The sequence below is a fragment of the Hemitrygon akajei genome, chromosome 2 (assembly GCF_048418815.1).
Source record: "Hemitrygon akajei chromosome 2, sHemAka1.3, whole genome shotgun sequence".
Lineage (NCBI taxonomy): Eukaryota > Metazoa > Chordata > Chondrichthyes > Myliobatiformes > Dasyatidae > Hemitrygon > Hemitrygon akajei.
In genome coordinates, this window is record NC_133125.1 from 104,037,669 (window position 1) to 104,059,362 (window position 21,694).

The following is a 21,694-nucleotide window of genomic DNA, read 5'->3' on the forward strand; positions in this document are numbered from 1 at the left end:
GGCTGCCTCCTTTTTCTTTCTCTTCTTCAGGATGGAACAATCAGTCATCGTATGACCCAGTTTCTTACAATAGTACTACCGTAGATTCCGGACTACAGAGCGCACCTGATTAAAAGCCGCTGGCTCTAATTTTAGAAATAAAATCAATTTTTTACTTGTACAGGCCGCACCGGATTTTCGGCCGCAGGTGTCCCACGTTGTAATATGAGATATTTACACAGAAAGATATTACACGTGAGGATTTTTTAACTTTTAATTAAATCCATATGGTAACATAAACAAATACATATTGCAAATGCTTTTTTCGAACCGTGCCTGTAACGCGGCTACTTTTAAATATACGTTGCGTATACTTTTTTACTGAACAACATTCCAATATCTCCTAACGACTGGTAAAAAATATATATACTGCAGCCTACCAGGAAAAGTTATTGATCGCCTTTAACTTAAAAGCAGCGTTTTGGCTCCGCCGCTCGCCCCCCGCCGTCCCGTTTATCGCAAACTGGTATTTTTCCCACAAGACGCGGCGAAACCGGGTGTGACGTCATAGCATCCCGCGATGTAGTACAGAAAACAAATATAGTTAAAACTCTTCTAACTTTAACTAGAAAATGAATTACTAAGCGAAAATATTATAAACTAAATAACTGCCATAAAGGCAGCACAATGCTTTTCTTCGAGTGTTTTCCATGTTGATGAGGGTGAGTACAAATGACTGATTTACAATAATTTAATTGTGAAAGTGCGCTTGATTTATCGTACAATTTCATTGGACCTCTGTGAACTACTCATCAATTTTATTGGTCTACTGTTACGAGGCAAAATGTTTTTGGCAGCATGAAAAAAAATAATGCATTAGCCGCACCGTATTAAAGGCCGCAGAGTTCAAAGCTGTTCAAAATGTGGGAAAAAAGTTGCGGCTTAAAATCCGGAATCTACGGTAAGTAAGACTGGAAGATTTTTCCCTTGACTGCTTCCCTTCGTCCTTACTTCTGTCACTAGTCCCCGATTTAATTTCTGACTTGCCCTGCGGGTTATCCCTGTTACTCTTTTGGAAGCTCTTATTTGAGGTAAACTTAAACTTATGGGTTAAAGCATACTCATCTGCTAGTCTAGCAGACTCCTGCCAAGTGGTAGCATACTTTTCATCTAAATATGTCTATCTTATCAGGGACACACTTTTTGAATTCCTCAATCAAAACCAACTCTTTCAAGCTGTTAAAATCTTCATTTACATTTTTTTTAGAGGTGCACCAGCGATCAAAATACACAAACTTTTCATAGCAAATTCCAAGTAAGTCTGGTTCACAGATTTCTTCAAATTTCTAAACCTTTGTCTGTAAACTTCTGGAACCAACTCATAAGCCTTGAGCACAGCCTCTTTCACTAAGTCATAATCAGCTGCCTCTTCAAGTGATAGGGCCGAATAAGCTTGTTGGGCTTTGCCCTTAAATACACTTTGTAACAAAACAGACCGGTCGTCTTTCGGCCACTTTCGATTTTGAGCCACTGTTTCAAAATGCAGGAAATATCTATCCATTTCTGTTTCCTCAAATGGAGGTACCAATCTAACCTCCCTACTGGCATCAAACCTCTCATTAGGGCCAGGAGGAACCGTCCCAGGAACTCCTCTGTCGAGCCTTAACTGCACTAACTGTAACTCCGCGTCTAATTTCTTCTTTCAAATTCTCTCTGTTTTTCGGCTTCCTCAGCCTCGAGCTGTTTTATTTGCAACTCAAATTGTTGCTTTAAGTTTTCCATTTGATACTGGTGCTTACCCTCATCCAGTTTACCCTCTGGAAACAATTCCAACTCCTCCACTGTAAACACATTCTTGGATACATAATACTCAGCTATTATCCTCTGCATTTGTGCCCTCCTCTTTACCAATTTCACCTTAGTAAGTTTTAGTTTTTTAGTAATACTCAACAACTCAAACCTTCTGGCGTCTTCTAATGCCTCAGAGGTTGGCGCTTCCAGAAATTTATCAACATCCATTGCTGCTGATTTTCCCTCACACAAGTGAATCCAAAAGGGATTTCCCCTATCAAATTGGTGTTTGATCAATCAATAAGCCCCAAATTTGTTCATATCCGGGACGCGGGCCCCAATTTTGTAATGTACGTGTAACGGTTTAAATAAACCAGCAGCAATAGTCTGGTTTTGATGCTAAAACCGCTATTTATTAGTAACTACTTAATATAGTAACTTAAACCAGATAAATCAACAATTAACAATGTTATGCATATATATGTGTGTAAATATTATTCCCAAACCCGTTTAAGCTCGGGTGGCAAGGTTTAAAGTCTGAAAGTTCAGTTCAATGCACGGAGTTGGTGGGGGTAAAGAGAGAGGTATCTGTAATCCAAGGTGAAATCCACAGTAGGGGAAGAATGAATAAACAGGTGTCATTGGTCTTCTGTCCTCGGACTCCAAATCCACTCTCGAGTTCACCAAACGTAGTTTATCACAAAGGGTACCGTCTTCAGGGGAAAACTACCACCCAGGCAAGGATAAGCACACTGGTAGCCTCCACAGGGTCAGCTCTTCTACACACCGTGATAGCTACTGATTGATTCTTCTGATTGATCTTCAACCCACCCTTGTGGGCACTTGAAAGTTCCAGCTGTGACACTGCCTGTGTGCTAGAAGTGTCCTTGTATAAATCCAAACACGTTGTAAGCTTATGTAAACATCAACTGTCCATCATATAACTCCGCCCCTCTCTCCATAGCAACTCAGAAGCAGGCAACAGTACTGTAGTCCGTGTCTCTCTCTTTTAAAGACACAGTCCATGTCCGTCACAACTGAAGGGCCTGTCCTTGTGATGTTCTGTTCTATATTCTGATCTGTGGTTACTTGGGACATGAGATTATATGAATACTATCAGACTGGGATGTCAGAGCTGCCTGTACATAGAGGAAGACTTGGTATTATATTTTGCCCCCATGGGAAAAGTGCTCGAAGCAGTTATTGTCTTTGGATCTGTTATCCATAGCAGCTTGCTGGTGCTGTGACAATCAGGCTGCTTGTTTCCATCTCTTAAACATCAGTGTTTTTACATTTCCACTCTTCAGTTTGAAATTTTTTTTCATGCTAGCCTCACTGATGGTTTTAATCCAACTTTTAATTTCTCATTGTTCCGCTGGTCTCCGGTGCCTCCGATCTGCAGTCTTCATTAATTTTAAACTAGCTCCATCACTCAGCTTATAGCCTGTGTAGAGAAGGTGGGGTGCACATAGGCATAGCCATGGTTATTTGGGCAAACCTAATCAAGCTTAAAAAGTAATCAGAGGCACAAATATGTTAGATATTCAAACTCTTTCCCTCAGCAGAGATGTGTAGAGTGCATGTGCAAATATAAATAAATAGTAGTAAATAATGAGAACAGGATATAATGAGATAGAGTCCTCAAAGTGAGATCATTGGTTGTAGGAATATTTCATCTACCTGTAGTGCTGCCTTCTTGGACATGTAACCAAGGTGCCTCTAATCCATGGTACCTCACAGAGTCCCTCCATTCATTCTCTTTGCTAATAACTGTGTCAGCACATGTCCCAGATGGTGAGGGTTATTAATGATAGATGCCTCCTTTGATGTCCTCTGGTGGAGAGAGTTGTTCTTGTGATGGAGCTGAGTCTACAACCCTCTTTCAGTCTTGTGTGTTGGAGCTTCCATACCAGGCTGTGATGTAACACTGCACAATACATCTTTAGGATTTTGCTGGAGTTTTGTGACATACCAAGAGTCCTCAAACTCCTAATGAAGTATAGCCACTGGCATGCTTTCCTCTTGTGACTAAGTAAACTGGAAATTTAGATCCCAGTAATCTTTATGTACCTTCTCATAGCAGGTTAGGATGTATCTCATCCACCCGAGTCCACTAAATCATCCCGTACTACTTTTCTTTGTGTAGTTAGACTCCTATCTCCTTTCCCTGAATTCTCCAACTAAATGCTCTTCTGCAAGTACATACAGGTGAGAGCATAGAACATAGAAATTTACAGCACAATACAGGCCCTTCGGCCCACAATGTTGTGCTGACCATGTAACCTACTCTAGAGACTGCCAGAATTTCCCTAGTGCATAACCCTCTATTTTTCTAAGCTCCACATACCTATCTAAGAGGCTCTTAAAAGACCCTGTTGTATTTGTTTCCAACACCGCCGCCAGCAGTGTATTCCACGCACCCACCACTCTCTGTGTGGAAAAACTTACTCCTGACATCCCCTCGGTACCTATTTACAAACACCTTAAAACTGTGCCCCCTTGTGTTAGCTATTTCAACCCTGGAGGAAAAAGTTTCTGGTTATCCATACGATAAATACCCCTCATCAGTTTATACACCTCTATCAGGTCACCTCTCATCTTCCGTCACTCCAAGAAAAAAAGGCCAAATACACTCAACCTATTCTCATAAGGTACACTCTCCAATCCAGGCAACATCCCTGTAAATCTCCTCTGCACTCTCTCCACAGTATCCACTTCCCTCCTGCAGCAAGATGACCAGAACTGAACACCATACTCCAAGCAGGATCTGACCAAGATCTTATTTAGCAGTCACATTACCTCACGGCTCCTGAAATCAATCCCATGGTTGATGAGTGCCAACACACCATACGGCTTCTTAACAACACTGTCAATCCGCGCAGCAGCTTTGAGTGTCTTCTCGGCACGGACCCCAAGATCTCTCAGATCCTCCACACTGTCAAGAGTCGTACCATTTATATTATGTCTTCAAAATATATTCAGTCAAGTCCTGGCCTATTTTCTGGTTCCAGGCACAGATCACATTTTTCCCTACTAGGTCCTACTTTTTCCCTGGTTACCCTTTTGCTTTTGACAAACTTAAAACTTCCTTTAATCATGCTTGCCAGTGGCATTTCATATATCTTTCTCACTGGTTGCCAATGCCTGCTGATCGTAGCTGCTTCCAATTCACTTTTCCCTGCAATTGGATACTGGACTTCTTAACAGTAAGGCCACAGTCACTCCATGTGGGCAACAACATCTCTTGTCCCATTACACTTGAGTGTTGGTCCTCCCCAAGGCTGTGTGCTCAGCCCAGTGCTACCACATACCCGTATTCCAGGATCCAGCTCAAACTGTGTCATCAAGTTTGCGGTTGACACAACAGTGCTTGGCCTTATCAAAAACCATGAAAAGATGGAATTTAGAGAGGAGTGGAATTGCTGATGGATTGATGTGAGAAGAACAACCTAAGCTTGAATATGGAGAAGATAAAGTAAATCATTGTGGACTTCAGGAAGGTGCCGAAAAACCATTCCCTTCTGTGAATACATGGCTCTTCTGTAAAGAGAATTAAGTGTACCAAGTTCTTGGGAGTTCATGTCACAGATTACCTCACCTGGTCCTTTTAACATTACCTCGCTAAAGAAGGCGGCACAGCAGTGCCACCGCTTCTTAAGAAGATTAAAGCAAGTAAGGCTCCCACCCCCTATTTTGAGAGCATCCTGACAAGTTGCATCTCCATCTGGTATGGGAACAGTCGAGCATTGGACCTGATGTCCCTACAAGGGACTGAGAACAGCTGATACCATCCATCAAGTCCATCTGCCAGGAAGGCCCTTGGTATTATTAAGGATCCCTCCCATCCATCCAGCATCCTCTTTGACTTTCTACTATCAGGCAGGAGACTATGTTGCATAAAAACAGGAATGGTCAGGACGAGAAATAATTTCTCCACCCAGGCTATTAGACTTCCGGACTCCTGGCTGCATCGTATTCGAAGTGTCACTGGCTAATCTGCTCTGTGCCTTACAATATTAATGCACTTTAGTTTGTTATTTACGTTTGGTGCATCTAGATTTCATTCTTGCCTTCATAAGCTATCACGTGCTATATGCTTTACACACTGGTTTGAAGAAACATTGTCCTGTTTCTATATACCGTAGATTCCGGACTACAGAGCGCACCTGATTAAAAGCCGCTGGCTCTAATTTTAGAAAGAAAATCAATTTTGTACTTGTACAAGCCGCACCGGATTTTAAGCCGCAGGTGTCCCACGTTGTAATATGAGATATCTACACAGAAAGATATTACACGTGAGGATTTTTTAACTTTTAATTAAATCCGTATGGTAACATAAACAAATACATATTGCAAATGTTTTTTTTCGAACCGTGCCTGTAACACGGCTACTTTTAAATATACATACGTATCGGTAACACACAAATTACGTTGCGTATACTTTTTTACTGAACAGTGCACGAACAACATTCCAATATCTCCTAACGACTGGTAAAAAAAATATATACTGCAGCCTACCAGGAAAAGTTATTGATCGCCTTTAACTTAAAAGCTGCATCATATGTTTGCAGCGTTCTCGCGCGAGTCTAATGCGCTCGCCCCCTCCTTTCCGTTTATCGCAAAGCGGTATTTTCCCCACAAGACGCGGCGAAACCGGATGTGACGTCATAGCATCCCGGGATGTAGTACAGAAAACAAATATACTTAAAAACACTTCTAACTTTAACTAGAAAATACTAACAAATGAATTACTAAGCGAAAATATTATAAACTAAATAACTGCCATAAAGGCAGCACAATGCAGCACAAATCTTCTGCCTTCTCCCCAAATGCCTTCATGCCCTGATCTATCCGGAATCTATCACCCTCTTTTTTAAATATACATCAAGACTTGGCCTCCACAGCCACCTGTGGCAACAAATGCCCCAGATTCACCAGTCTGGCTAAAAGCAGAGAGTGTTATGATCTTTTGAAATCTTCATTTCCTAAATTAGAGACATCCTTTTGCCTTTTTATTCCATCCAGACATGTGTCTACCAAGGAGTACATTTTATTGATATCCATACAATGCTAAATTTAATATAAAAATGTAACACTTAATTTGAAGAGGTCTGTACGACTTGTGACAACAAATTTATACTTGGGCTCTTGGTTCCCATTAGGCTATCAATGACCTCTCTCCATTGCCTTCTGAAGTCGATGGTATGGTTTAAGTTCATTGGTGCTTCTGCAATCCATTGCATCTACTCTACAGGGGATTGGCCTATAGAGGTTCACCACAGTTTTATTGGCCAGCCTTGCCTGCTTCCACCTTATGGAGATGTAGGGTTGAACTTTGCGAGGCCAACAGAGTTATAACTGGTTTTTAATCATGGCTGAATTGAAGCTTGTAAGTCTGAAACATGGATTCTGGTGTTTATAGGCTGAATAGATTAATGAAGAATACCCACTTTAAACTGGAGTGGAAGTAAGCTATCTTCTGTCTTGGGCGACTACTTTAGAATTAATAGGCACAGAAAGCTTTTTGGCCAATAACCTGCTATATATAAGGGTGTTGTACACATTGGATATATGGTTTAGTGTTGATAAAAATAGAACCTCGTGACAATCAAGCAAAGCAGTAGATTCCTTTCTGGATATTAATCATGCCTTAATTTGTTTGGCTTCATTTCTTGTAACCGTGCAAAGCTTTTGCTGTGTAACTAAATTTTGTATTTAAGACCTTAAGTTATTGGAGCAGAAGTAGGCCATTCATTCAGCCTGTCGAGTCTGATCTGCCATTCAATCATGGGCTGATCCAATTTTTCCCGTCATCCCCACTCACCTGCCTCTGCCCATACCCTTTGATGCCCTGGCTACTAAAGAACCTGTCTATATTTGTCTTAAATGCACCCAATGACTTGGCCTCCACAAGTGCTTGTGGCAACAAATTCCACAGATTTGCCACCCTTTGAATAAAGTAATTTTGCCGCATCTCTGTTCTAAATGGACGTCCTTCAATTCTGAAGTCATGCCCTCTTGTCCTAGACTCCCCTACCATGGGAAATAACTGCCATGTCTAATCTGTTCAGGCACTTTAACATTTGGAATATTTCAGTGAGATTTCCCCCCTCATTCTGAACTCCAGGGAAAACAGTCCAGGCAGGAGCTGCTAGATGCTCCTCATATGATAACCCTTTCATTCTTGTAAATCTTCTCTGAACCCTTTCCAGTGTCAGTATATCCTTTCTAAAATAAGGAGCTCAAACCTGTACACAATACTCCCAAGTGTGGTCTCACAAGTGCCTTAGAGCCTCAATGTCACATCCATGCTCTTATATTCTATACCTATAGAAATGAATGCCAACATTGCATTCACCTTCTGCACCACCAACTCAACCTGGAGGTATCCTGCACAGGGACTCCTGAGTCTCTTTGCATCTCTGCATTTTGAATCCTCTCCAACTAAATAAAAGTCTGCCCATTTATTTCTTTCACTAATGTGCGTGACCATACACTCTCCAACATTGTACAGGTAGTCCGAGTTACAAACGTCTGACTTACGGACAGCTCATACTTATGAACTGAGGAAGGAGAACGCCCTCCGGCATTTTAAGTCAGATCGTGACTCCGTCCACCATTTTAACTCATTGCCGTTGACACTGTATTGAGTGTTCAACTTTGTATTTGGCTTAAATTTTTCTTAGTAAAATTCACCCTGACCCCGCTCTTCCCCCCCCCCCCCCCCCCCATCCCGTTCCGGACGGCTGGTGGCGCAGTCAGATCAGCGCCGGGCTTGAGAACAGTTTCCCGAGTTCGATCTAATGAAAGTGATCCCGTGCCGAGTTGATGTCAATCCAGTGACCCCCCATACCATCCGTGCCTGGTTGATGTCGAGCTCGCAACTTGACCTCGTAAAAAAAAACATGGCTGCCTCCAGTTTAAATTCCCACACAGAATATTGTAGAGGATCAAATACCCAAACCCAGCACAGCCCCCACTTGTCCCATTTAACCTGTCTCACTGCGGTAGAGTTTAGGACCCGGGAGTGTGGTGGTCCTTAGGACCCAGCGGACCTCGAGAGCTGGCGCAGCTCGAGACCCGCCGCCTGCAGTGTTTCTGTTCCATTGACGGGAAGCGATCGCGATTGAAAATAAAGTGGAAATAATAAAGCTTTTGGAAAGAGGTGAAACGCCATCGGTCATTGGAAAAGCGTTAGACTACAGGTGGTCAACGATAGGAACAATTTTAAAGGATAACGGATAAAGTGAGAATAATGGAGCATGTGAATGCCCTGCCCCGATGAAAACTACAATTATTACTAAGCAATCCAGTGGTTTAATTATTTGAATACATACGTTTCTTAAGTGTTTTATATGCATAGAAAGGTAAAATATGTACAGTACTATATTCTAAGTCTAATGTTTGACTAACTGATGCTAAATAATACTGGATGTACTTGTTCCGACTTAGGTACAAATCTGGCTTAAAGACGGACTCAGGAACGGAACTTGTACGTAACCCGGGGACTGCCTGTATTTCATTTATCACCTTTTTGCCCATTCCCCTAAACTGTCCAAGTCTATCTGCAGGTTCTGTTTCCACAGCACTACCCGCTCTTTTACCTATCTTTGTATCATCGGCAAATTAAGCCACAAATCCATTAATACCCACACAACACGCTGGAGGAACTCAGCAGGTCAGGCAGCATCTGTGGAAACGAACAATCAACATATTGGGCTGAGACCCTTCATTAGGACTGAAGAGGGAGAGGGTAGGGGCCTTATAAAGAAGGTGGGGGAGGCTAGGAAGGAGGAGGCTGGTAGGTGCCAGGTGAAAAACTATTAAGGGGAAAGATCAAGGGGTGGGGGAGGGGATAGGCAGGAAAGGTGAAGAAGAAATGTAAGGGGAAAGCACTAGAAGGAGGCAAAACCATGAGGGAGGTGATAGGCAGCTGGTGGAGGAGGCAGAGTGAAACTGGGATGGGGGAAGGGAGGGGGAGGGAATTACCGGAAGTTGGAGAATTCAATGTTCGTGCCAAGGGGCTGGAGACTACCCAGACAGTTGGAGGTGTTGCTCCTCCAACCTGAGTTTGGCCTCATCATGGCAGTAGAGGAGGCCATGTATGGACATATCTGAATGGGAATGTGAAACAGATGTGAAGTGGGTGGCAACCGGGAGATCCTGTCTGTTGTGGCGACGGAGCGGAGGTGCTCAACGAAGTGGTCTCGCCAATGTAGAGGAGGCCACACCGGGAGCACCAGATGCAATAGATGACCCCAACAGACTCACAAGTGAAGTGTCGCCTCACCTGGAAGGACTGTTTGGGGCCCTGAATGGTGGTAAGAGTGGAGGTGTAGGGACAGGTGTAGCACTTACGCTTGCAGGGATAGGTGGGAGATCTGTGGGGAGGGACGTGTGGACCAGGGATTTATGGAGGGAATGATCCCTGCGGAAAGCGGAGAGGGGTAGAGAGGGAAAGGTGTGCTTAGTGGTGGGGTCCTGTTGAAGGTCTCCAGCCCCTTGGCATGAACATTGAATTCTCCAACTTCCGATAATTCCCTCCCCCTCCCTTCCCCCATCCCACTTTCACTCTGCCTCCTCCAGTGCCTATCACTTCCCTCATGGTTCCGATTTCCACTACTACCCATAGTGCTTTCCTCTTATATTTCTTCTTCACCTCTCCTGCCTATCCCCTCACTGCTTCCCCTCCCCCACCCCTTGATTTTTCCTCTTACTGGTTTTTCATCTGGCACCTACCAGCTGCCTTCCCACCCTCCCACCATCTTCTTTATAGGACCCCTGCCCCCTCCCTCTTCAGTCCTGACAAAGGGTCTCGGCCCGAAACGACTGCTTGTTTCCATGGATGCTGCCCGACTTGCTGAGTTCCTCCAGGGTGTTGAGTGTGTTGCTTTAATCCCAGCATCTGCAGAGTATTTTGTGTTTATAATCCATTAATACTATAGTCCAAATCATTGACATACATCGTAAAAAAGCAGCGGTCCCAACACCGATCCCTGTGGAACTCCATTGATAACCGGCAGCCAGCCAGAATAGGATCCCTTTATTTCTACTCTGTTTTCTGCCGATCAGCCAGTGCTCCACCCATGCTAGTAATTCCCCTGTAATTCCATGGGATCGTACCTTGCTAAGCAGCCTCGTGTGCGGCACCTTGTCAAAGGCCTTCTGAAAATCCAAGTACACAGCATCTACTCCATCTCCTTTGTTTATCCTGCTTGTAATTTCCTCAAACAATTCCAGTAGGTTAATCAGGCAAGATTTTCCTTTCAGGAAACCGTGCTGGCTTTGGGCTATCTTGTCATGCGCCTCCTTGTATTCTGTTATCTCATCCCTTACAATCGATTCCAACAAGTTCCCAACCACTGATGTCAGGCTAACAGGTCTATAATTTCCTTTCTGCTGCCTCCCATCCTTCTTAAATAGCAGAGTAACATTTGCAATTTTCCAGTCATCCGGTACAATACCAGAATCTATCAATTCTTGAAAGATTATCATTAATGCCTCCACAATCTCTCCAGCTACTTCCTTTAGAACTCAATGGTGCATTCCATCAGGTCCAGGAGATTTATCCACCCTCAGGCCATTAAGCTTCCTGAGCACCTTCTCAGTCGTAATTTTCACTGCACAAACTTCACTTCCCTGACACTCTTGAATGTCCGGTATACTGCAGATGTCTTCCATTGCAAAGAGTGATGCAAAATACGCATTCAGTTCCTCTGCTATCTCTGCGTCTCTCATTACAATATCTCCAGCGTCATTTTCTATTGGTTCTATATCTACGCTCAACTCTCTTTTACCCTTTATATACTCAAAAACTTATATAGTTGTACCGTGGAGAGCATCACTGTCTGGGATAGAGGTGCTGCAGAAGGTTGTAAATCTAGTCTACTCTACACTAACCTACAAAGTACCCAGGACATCGTTAGGGAGTCTCAGAAAGGCAGCGTCCATTATTAAGGACCTCCAGCACCCAGGGCATGCCCTTTTCTCACTGCACCATCATGTAGGAGGTACAGAAGCCTGAAGGCCCACACTCAGTGATTCAGGAATAGCTTCTTCCCCTCTGCCATCTGATTCCTAAATGGACATTGGAATCCTTAGACACTACATCACTTTTTCTAATATACAGTATTTCTGTATTTGCTCGTTTTTAATCTCTTCAATATATATAATTGATTTACTTTTTTTTCTCTCTGCTAAATTACATATTGCATTGAACCGTTGCTGCTAAGTTAACAAATTTCACTTCACATGCCGGTAATAATAAACCTGATTGTGATTTTTTAAAAAAAGCTTTAGTCACCAGCTTTCTTTCATAATCCATCTTTTCCTTCCTAATGATCTTAGTTTCCTTCTGCAAGTTTTTAAAAGCTTCCCATTCCTTTATCTTCCCAGCAGCTTTGGCTTCCTTGTATGCCCTCTGTTTTGCTTTTACTTTGGCTCTGACTTCACTTGTCAGCCACAGTAGTGTCCTCTTCCCTTTGGAAAATTTCTTCTTATTTGAAATATATGTCTTGCACTTCCCTCATTTTTCACAGAAATTCCAGTCATTGCTGCTGTACTGTCCTTTCTGCTAGTGGCCCTTTCCAGTCAACTTTGGCCAGTTCCGCTTTCATGCTATTGTAATTTCCTTTCTTCCATGAAATACTGACGCATTGGAATTTAGTTTCTTCCTCTCAAATTTCAAAGTGAGCTCGATCATATTGTGATCACTGTTCCCTAAGGGTTCCTTAAAGTTAAGCTCTCTTATCACCTTTGGATCATTGCATAACACCAGATCCCCTAGTGGGCTCAACAACAAGCTGTGCTAAAAAGCCTTCCCTTAGACATTCTACAAATTCTCTCTTGATGTCCAGTACTGGCCTGGTTTTCCCAATCCACTTTCATATTAAAATCCCTAACGATTATCGTGACATTGCCCTTCTGACACACCTTTCTACCTCCTGCTGTAATTTGTAAGCCACATCCTGGCTGCAGTTTGGAGGCCTGGATACAAAGGCCATTAGGGTCCTTTTTACCCTTGCCATTTCTTAACTCAACCCATAGAGACGCTACACCTTCCGATCCCATGTCACCCCTTTCTAATGACTTAATATTATTTCTTATACACAGAGCCACACCACCCCCTCTGCCTACTAACCAATCTTTCTGATGCACAGTATATCCTTGGACGTTCAGCTTCCAATGGCAGCCATCCTTTAGCCAAGTTTCAGAGATGGCCACAACTTGCCAATTTGTAGCTGAATTTTGCTATTTTGCGCAGAAAATCTTCAACAAACAAAATTGTGGTCTCCTGATATAATCTTAGCAGCAACCCTTGGATATAAAACAAAATAAAATGAGATTGAGAATCAGATTTTCTACTTGTGTTTGTTTGCACTTGTGTAAATAAATTGTGCAAACAATCCACCAGTGTACATTTCAACTTCTCAACCTGGATGAATCAGGAAAGAGCATTTTGAATGTGTTAGATCGGCAGTAAAATACTGGAGCTTTCTATCTCAAGTAGCTGGCTCATGGTCAAAGTTCAAAGTAAATTTATTATCAAATTACATGTATGTCACCATATACAACCGTGAGATTTATTTTCTTGTAGGTGTACTCAATAAATCTGTAGTAGAATCAATGAAAGACAGCTCCAGCTTGAGCGTTCAAATAGTGTGTAAAAGATAGCAAACTGTGCAAGTATAAAAAGAAATAAATAATAAATATTGAGAACATGAGATGAAGAGTCCTTGAAAGTGAGTCCATTGGTTGTGAGCACGTTTTAATGATGGGGCAAGTGAAGTTGAGTGATGTTATCTCCTGGTTCAAGACCCTGATTGTTGAGGGGTAATAACTGTTGGTGAACCTGTTGGTGCAAATCCTGAGGGTTCTGTACCACCTTTCTGATGACAGCAGCGAAAAAGAGCATGTTGTGGGTGGTGGGGTTCCCTGATGATGGATGCTGCTTTCCTGTGACCACACTTCGTGTAGGTGTGCTCCAGTCATTTTAAGGTGTGTGTTTATCATATGTATATGACATGTCTAAAGTAATCTGGAAACTTTAAAAGGAGTGAACTTGAGTTATCTAATTGTGTGCGGAGACTTGAAATTCAGTTATGTGCAACACAACTTTGAGAATTCAGCACCTCTGCGACTTTGATGCTGAACTAGCAGAACTTCCAGGTATAAACGCGAGAAAATCTGCAGGTGATGGAAATCCAAGCAACACACAAAATGCTTGGAGGAACTCAGCAGGTCTGGCAGCATCAATAGAAAAGAGTGAACAGTCATCGTTTCGGGCCGAGATCCATCTTCAGATTCATATGCCATCAAGGTGTCCTGATGAAGGGTCTCTACCTGAAACCTTGACTGTTCATCTTTTCCATAGATGCTGTCTGCTCTGCTGAAGTTTTCCAGACAATTGGATGTTGCTCCTGTTAATACCCTGAAACATTTATAATTTTTTAAAAAATATATTTTTCTGTGAATTTACCCAGAAAATATGTCTCCAATGAGTTTGAAGAAAGTGTGCAAAATTATACCCTGGCAAGTTTGGAGGGTGTGACGTAAAGGAATGAGTGAAACACACAGAATACTGGAGAAACTCAACAGGACAGGCAGCATCTAGAAACTCTTTTCCTAGATGCTGCCTGGCCCGCTGAGTTCCATCAGCATTTTGTGTGTGTGTATTACTCAGATTTCCAGTATCTGTAGGTTTTCTCTTGTTTGTAAAGAATTCAGTAAGCTGGATGCCAAACAATCGGAAAATGGGTTATCGGAGTTTTTACTTCGGTATAATTACAATAAAGATATCTAGAGTTACATTTAAAGAAGCACCTTGCTCTACATGGGCCTCTCTTATTTCTATTTCAGTCTCATTTTACCCTTTTTATTGTAACTTGTAGTAATTTTTAATGTCTTGCACCGCTCTGCTTCCAGTTAACAAGTTTCATGACTTGTCAGTGACAATAAACCTGATTCTGATTCATTGAGAGACAGTTTTAAAACTGGTAGTTTTAACAATAAAGAGCAAATTAGTATTTTTACTGCCTCATATTTATTGCATGAATCCCATCTCTAAATTCTGATAAATGTCCAGATATTTAATACTCACTGTCAATGTTTAGCCCTTAAAAAGATTAATGTCCCATAATTTACCCTGTGAGTCTTTGCTGCTTGTGTACTAGGAACAAAAAATTATTATTGAATCTTTCATTCTAATTGCACTACATTCTCTTTAATCTTGATGAATTTTATTTTAACATTTTTTTTTGTCATTGAGTGACAGAATTATGCAGCATAGTAGCAAGTCCGTTGGCTCAACGATTTTGGTATACTGTTCCATGTCGGTCTCCTGCCTTTTGCGTGTTGAGAGTATAACAATTGGAAAATCATTTTGCATCTGTCTAAAGCTATGATTAGACATCATTCAGCAGGATGTTGCCTGGATTAGCTACATGGCGAGATTGGGCAAACTTGGATTGTTTTCTCTGGAGTGTTGGAGGCTCAAGGGAAGTGTGCACATTTAGAGGCATAGGTGGGGTACACAATCTCGCCTTCCAAGATGGAAATGTCAAATACTAGAGGGTAGAGCTTTATGGTGAAAGGGGAAAAGAAATCGCCAAGGCAACTTTTCTACACGGTGAGTGTTCTGGTTCAAGATGGTGCTGGTGAAGCCCAGCAATTACTTATTGTTGGCAAATAAATTTGACTCAAAACTTCATTAATGACATTTTTCTGGTTAAATTTATGGTAAACAATTACTGCACACAATGGGGAGGTGAGTAAAGGTGAGGCTGAGTTGGGGGTCAAAGCAAGCGGGTGTGAAGTGAGGTCCAGGGAGATTTAAGATGAATGGAGCTGAAGTAGAATTGAGGGCCATCAATTTAAGTGCCAGGCTGATGTGGAAAGATCAGGTATGGGTGGAAATGTGACAGCAGATCTAGGCCCAGAGCATATTGAAGCAACGGAGCCTGGATCCTAGAGTGAGGAGCAACCTGATGTGTGGACGATTTAAACACCAGGTCAGATGGATTGAAAAGGCAAGTTGTCAAGCCTAGAGGGGAGGATTGGGACAGTTCTGCTTGCTCCACTGTGGTGTTTACTCTGCTCTGTGTTGAACTGAAGCTGTGGCCTGCTCCAGGTTTTGTGACTGGGTTCATTTTATTCTAGATGCTACTTGCTCACTTTTATTGTTTGCATGGTTTTGTTTTTCCCTCTCTGCACATTGGGTGTTTGATTGTCATCTTTTTTAATGGGCTCTGTTGGTTTGTTATGTGGCTGCCTGTAAGGAGACACATCTCGTTCGTATTATATATACATACTTTGGCAGTAAATGTACTTTGAACTCTGAAGTGCCTGGAATTTGCTGCCTGGGAAAGTGGCAGAGACTGAAAGAGTAGCAATGTTTGAGGCATTTAGACATGAACAGACGGGAAGTCATGGCGGGTGGGGGGTGCAGTGTATAGACAATGTGCAGGCAGCCTGTCCCTGTGCTATACATTTTGGTTTTCCCTCAGTGATCCTTCGGTGATTTTTCCATTCATCCTGCGCTCAATGTGAAATTTGCACTGGCAAAAATAGTCTAGAATTCCCTCATTGGATAGATTAATGTGTTCATGTTCCTCCTAAGTCAAAACATCTAAGGTAGCAGCTGAGATAGGAGCGATAAAGTTGAATGCATGCATACCTGTGTTGTTAACTGATAGTTAAAGGTATTTGTTCAAATTATTTAAATACCTTTATCTTGTTTTCATTCTGCTTTTATCATAATCAGAGTCACATTATCTGTTTGAAGTGATTCTGGTTTCCTCAGATCTACAGTTTCAGGGGTGTAATACATTTCTGTTTAGTTTTTAGTGGTATTGTGAAACCCTCATTGCCTTCCCCCTTTCCTTCTCAATCCTGAAGAAGGGTCTCAGCCCAAAATATCGATTGTTCATTTCCATAGATGCTGCCTGACCTGCTGAGTTAGGATTTGATGATAATCTTGATCAACAGTATTTTTTGAGATTAAGAATGTCAAATTGAAACTAAGAATGAAGTAGTTTTGACTGACTTTGTTTCATTCCCCCAGAGTTCTAAGCACCAGAATGATGGCTGCTGTTCATCCAGCTGTTTCTGGCTTGTTACCACTGTTGGCGACTTTGGAAGACTCATCTGTATCATCTACGGAGCAGGTTGATGCCTACCTTACCATATCCAGGTCAGTAGAAGTAATATTCAGCAATTTGTAAAAAGTGACATCTCTCTGAAGATAAGTTAAGACCCCTTTTGTCTCATGTGGCAGTTTTTTTTAGTTTCTTTTGACGTTTACAATATTTAAGATTCTGTTGTTTCTTGCTGCGACATTGAGGGTACTAAAAAAATTACACTTTATCAAAATTAGGTGTCTGTATTTTAATTTTGTCGAGTCAGTGACCTGGTTTGTAGAACAGTACAGCACAGAATGGACCCTTCAGCCCATGATCTTGTGTTGATCTATATAAACCTACTTCATCCTTCCTGATACTTCTGGCAGAATGGCACTGATGAGACACTGCGACATTTGCGGGGGGCAAACAAAACTAGCTATTCTATTAAATGTATTTTCTGGACTATGATTGTTGCTGTCTGCAGCCTGTAATCCCACTGAAGGGTCTCGACCCGAAACGTCGACTGGATTTTTTTCCCCATGGGTGCTGCCTAGCCTGCTAAGTTCCTCCATTTAGTGTGTCTTGCTTGGACTTGCAGCATCTGCAGACTTTCTTGAGTTTGCAGCCTGTAATTGTCCTTTGGGAGTTCTGGTTTTGAACCGTCTGTACGACAGCGTTTTTCTGGTACCTTCAAGGATTCGATACACTGGACTCTTGAGAATGCAGGTATGGCCGCGGTGGTCATTGCTGGAATGGCCTTGGGGCTGGATTGAAGTGGCAGTACCCAGGCCCAAGAGTGAAAAGCAAACAGAGGTTTTGCAGACTTAAGGGCCAGGCCAGGTTAAGGTGTCAAAGCGGAAGCGATGGATGAACTGCTGTTCATCTCACTATTCTGTGAGCCTTTACTCGCCCCAGTTCTGAACTGACTCAGCAGTCACTGGCATTCATCTCAGTGCTGGACCTGGCTCTGTGGCTGTGGGTCACTTTGGCCAGCTGTGCAGTCCATGTTTTTTCTATTATTTGTCTCCTTTTTATTTGCACAATTAGTTTTTTATTTTTGGACATTAAATGTTTAATCTTTGTGGGCTTTTTCATGGATTCTGTTGTTTTGTGTTTTGTGGCTGCTTGCAAGAAGATGAACCTCAAGGTTATGTATGGTATACATACTTCGATAATAAATGTACTTTGAACACTGCCCATAATCCACCACTTTGCTTGTATCATATGCCGAGATAAGAATCTCTTAAGTGTCCTTCCACCACCACCCCTGGCAGTGTGTTTCAGGCACTCGCCGGTCTGTGTGAAGCTATCTCCAACATCTCCCTAAACTCCCCTCCGCCTACTTTAAATAGATGTCCCTCTGATGTAGAGGAGGTTGCACTGGGGGTATTGGATACAGTGGATGACTCGACAAATTAGCAAGTGAAGTATTGCCTTACGTTGAAGGAGTGTTTGGGACCCTGAATGGTGGTGAGGGAGAAGATATAAGGGCAAATGTTGCACTTGTACTGCTTGTAGGTAAGTGCCAGGAGGGAAATAATTGACCTGAACACTGATTTCTCTAACTTCTAGTAAATTCTCCCCCTTCCCTTTTTTTTTTCCATACCCCACTCTCGCTGTCCTCCTACCCCTTCGCATCTGTTGCCCCTCCTAGCTCCCTTTCTTTCATGCTGCACTCTCCTTTTCTATCACATTCCTTCAGCCCTTCACCTCTTCCACCTATCGCTTCCTGGTGTCTCACTTCATCCCTCCTCCACACCTTCCGCCTCACCTTGTCTCACCTGTTACTTTCCAGCTTCCCTCTCTAACTTTTTTATTCTGGTTTCCTCCTCCTGTTTAAGAACTGATGAAGGGTCTTGGCTGGAAACATCGACTGTTTATTCATTTCCATGGATGCTGTCTGACCTGCTGAGTTTCTGTAGAATTTTGTGTTGTTTTGGAATTACAGCATCTACAGAATCTCTTGTGTTTATGAAACCACTCAATAGCTCAGGAAGCATCTGTGCAAAGCGAAACATTGTTAACATTCAGGATGAAAACCGTATTTCCAGCATTTGCAATATTTTTTTCTCGATTTAAATCTAAAATATTTTGACCAATCTTTGTAGAGTAACTAATCATGTTGTATTTTCATTATTTAAGTCGCCTTAGTGGAGAAGATGGAAAGGAATTTGTTGGTGCAGTTGGTAAACAGTTTACTCGGCTCTGTGAAGTACTGAAAGTAAGTTTTTATGCATTGAGGTGAAATTTACTAAGCCGCTTTCTTAGTAGGAGTGTTGAAATTTAAGATTAATTTATTGAGTCTATCCCCTTGCTGTTTCGTTAGCACTGATGGATCTGTTTAGTCTTGGCATGTTTTTGATTAGTCAGTCTTTCCAGAGAGAGGTTTATTTAGCGATACATCGCAGAGCAGGTCCTTTTTGAGCAGCACCACCCCTCAACCCCTGACAGCCCTGATTTAACCCTGACCTCATCACAGGACAAATTGCAATGACCAGTCAACCTATCTGGTACATCTTTGGACTGTGGGAGAAAACCAGAACACCCGGAGTAAACCCACATATTCCACAGGGACAATGTACCAATTCCTCAGAGGTGATGTTGGAATTGAACTCTGAACTCTGCCCCGCTAACAACTACCATCCAAATTGTACAGGTCCCTGTGTTCCAGGAATCTAAAACCTTTCTGCCTATACCATCTTTCTGCACTCACTGGTTTGCAATCCGAACTTTGTTTTTTTAGAGAAACTGTGTAGAGCAGGCCCATCTAGCCCTTCAAGCTGCTACCTCCGATCAGCCCTAACCTGATCACAGGACAGTTTACAACCCACGTGGCACGTCTTTGGACCATGGGAGGAACAGCAGCACCCTGAGAAAACCCAAACTTCCCAATGTGAGGCTCCTTTCAGAGGATGCTGGGATTGAACCCCAAACCCTGACATCCTGAGCTACTAACTGCTACACTACTCTGATTTGATTTTCACTATAGTTTAAATTTGACTTCAAATTGGAAAGGGCTTTAGGATGCCTTGAGTGCATTCAGGCCCACTACTTCTGCTAGTCTTTGTCACATTAATTCGCAGCATGTCTTGTTGTAAGCAGTTGAAAGTGAGTTAAATCTTATTTGTTAAACATATTCGCATTTTTACTAAATTAAGAGCATAATGCATAGATTTTTGTGTATCTTTTATTTTTTTTCTCTTTAAAACAACTTTGAAATGAATGGAGTTGTACTCAAGATGGCTGAAATGTGACCATGTATAAGTTTATTTCCCCCGGATTTGTGAGCCCAGTAACAGAATGTATCTCAGCTTAAGCATTGTTGCTACAGTATGCAAGTGTGGAAATTGCATTGTGCTGACTCAAGCACTATAAACTTGCACAACCACCAATGAGCTGTCAGCACCATCTGGCCTCTTGCAGTGAAAGAATTCACTTGATTGCAAATTGCTTTCATTTAGAAAATGGAAAACTAAATTAAATAGGAACACTAGAATAAGTTGTTTATTCTCAGTCTTCAGTAACTGCAAGCTCCAATCCCTGGGGTGGGGGGAATATGTTTCATTTTTGTATATTTTAAATTCCTTTCTGATAATTTGGACATAGCTAGCAGAGGGTGGTTAGTGGAATTGTAACTACGTAAGAAAAATTATACATTGTTTTGTTTCTAATATTTGCATTTCTGATGAAGTATTTGTTGAAAAAGTGTGAGGAATATGAATCCATTGATCTTTCCCTTGGTCCATTTATTATTTTGAATGAGTTGCCAAACAACTCAATTAATTTTCCTTGTGTGTGGGGTACCTTGAATGATGAGCAGTATTGCAGTTTTCTTGCCGATGAGCAATTGCTGATGAGTAATTTGAGAGCCAATCACAGCATGTGTTATGCTGCAGAATGATACAAATGCCCCAAAAGGCTACCATACTCCTGATAATTGTAAACTCTCTTATCATTAATTAGTTGAAGAAAATGCTCTTAAGAGTGGAAAAAGAACATGCCATATGAATTAACAGCAAGTGCAATTGCTGGTCCTCTGAAGCTTAGTTGGCTGTATAATGTTGTAACTTCAGCTTGACTCTTGAAGCTCTGTCATCCCCTTGCTATCTATCCATCATCCCTTTTAAAAATATACAGACTGTGGTGAGCAAGAGAGTCCTGTAGACTCATAAAAATTTTGCTTTCTTAAAAGAATGACCCTTACTTTAAAATGGTTTTCTTCATTTCTAAAATATTCTACGAAAGCAGGAGTTTCCAACATTTTTTAATGCCATGGACCAATACCATTAAGGGGCCCATGGACCCGAAGTTGGGAACTCCTCCGTTAAAGAAACTATCCCACTTTGTCACGGCTCTATTGGAACTCGTTTCAGTCAAGTTGTCTTATGCTCTTAATCCCAGTGGAGTGATCTGGCCTTGTTTTTACAAACATTGGTTGGAGTAGATTGAACATAAAGTGTGATGGTCATCTGTCTAGAAATTATCTGATAACAAATTGCTTTAGCAGGTTGTAATTTTTATGCTTCTCTTGGAGTAAATACTTGTGAAATTACCGATTTTTCTATGTATAATAATAGCTTCATGACTCCATTTTTATGTATTGTGCCGTTTTATTTAAAAGCCTACTTGTTGATCATGAAATTTCATGTTTCTCTTTGTTCACGAAGGGTCATCTTTCCAATTCGGATTTGGAACTTTGTAATGCTGCGCTACAGGCCTTGGGATTTTGTGTCTTTCATAGTAGTATTAGTGCTGCGTTGTCAGGTACCTCTTAATTATGGCTTGGGTTTTACAATAGTTTAACT

At 41.9% G+C, this 21,694-nt stretch overlaps 1 protein-coding gene across 3 annotated transcripts in view; it reads left to right on the forward strand.

Moving 5' to 3' along the window:
* rif1 (replication timing regulatory factor 1) overlaps window positions 1-21,694 on the forward strand; it is a 101,121-nt gene that overhangs the window by 12,119 nt on the left and 67,308 nt on the right. For all 3 annotated transcript variants that reach the window (XM_073026374.1, XM_073026385.1, XM_073026394.1), the window contains exons 2-4: window positions 16,832-16,960; window positions 19,032-19,110; window positions 21,557-21,653. In XM_073026374.1, coding sequence (XP_072882475.1) covers window positions 16,848-16,960; window positions 19,032-19,110; window positions 21,557-21,653 — 289 coding nt within the window. In that variant the 5' untranslated portion in view covers window positions 16,832-16,847. The remainder of the gene's footprint in view (window positions 1-16,831; window positions 16,961-19,031; window positions 19,111-21,556; window positions 21,654-21,694) is intronic.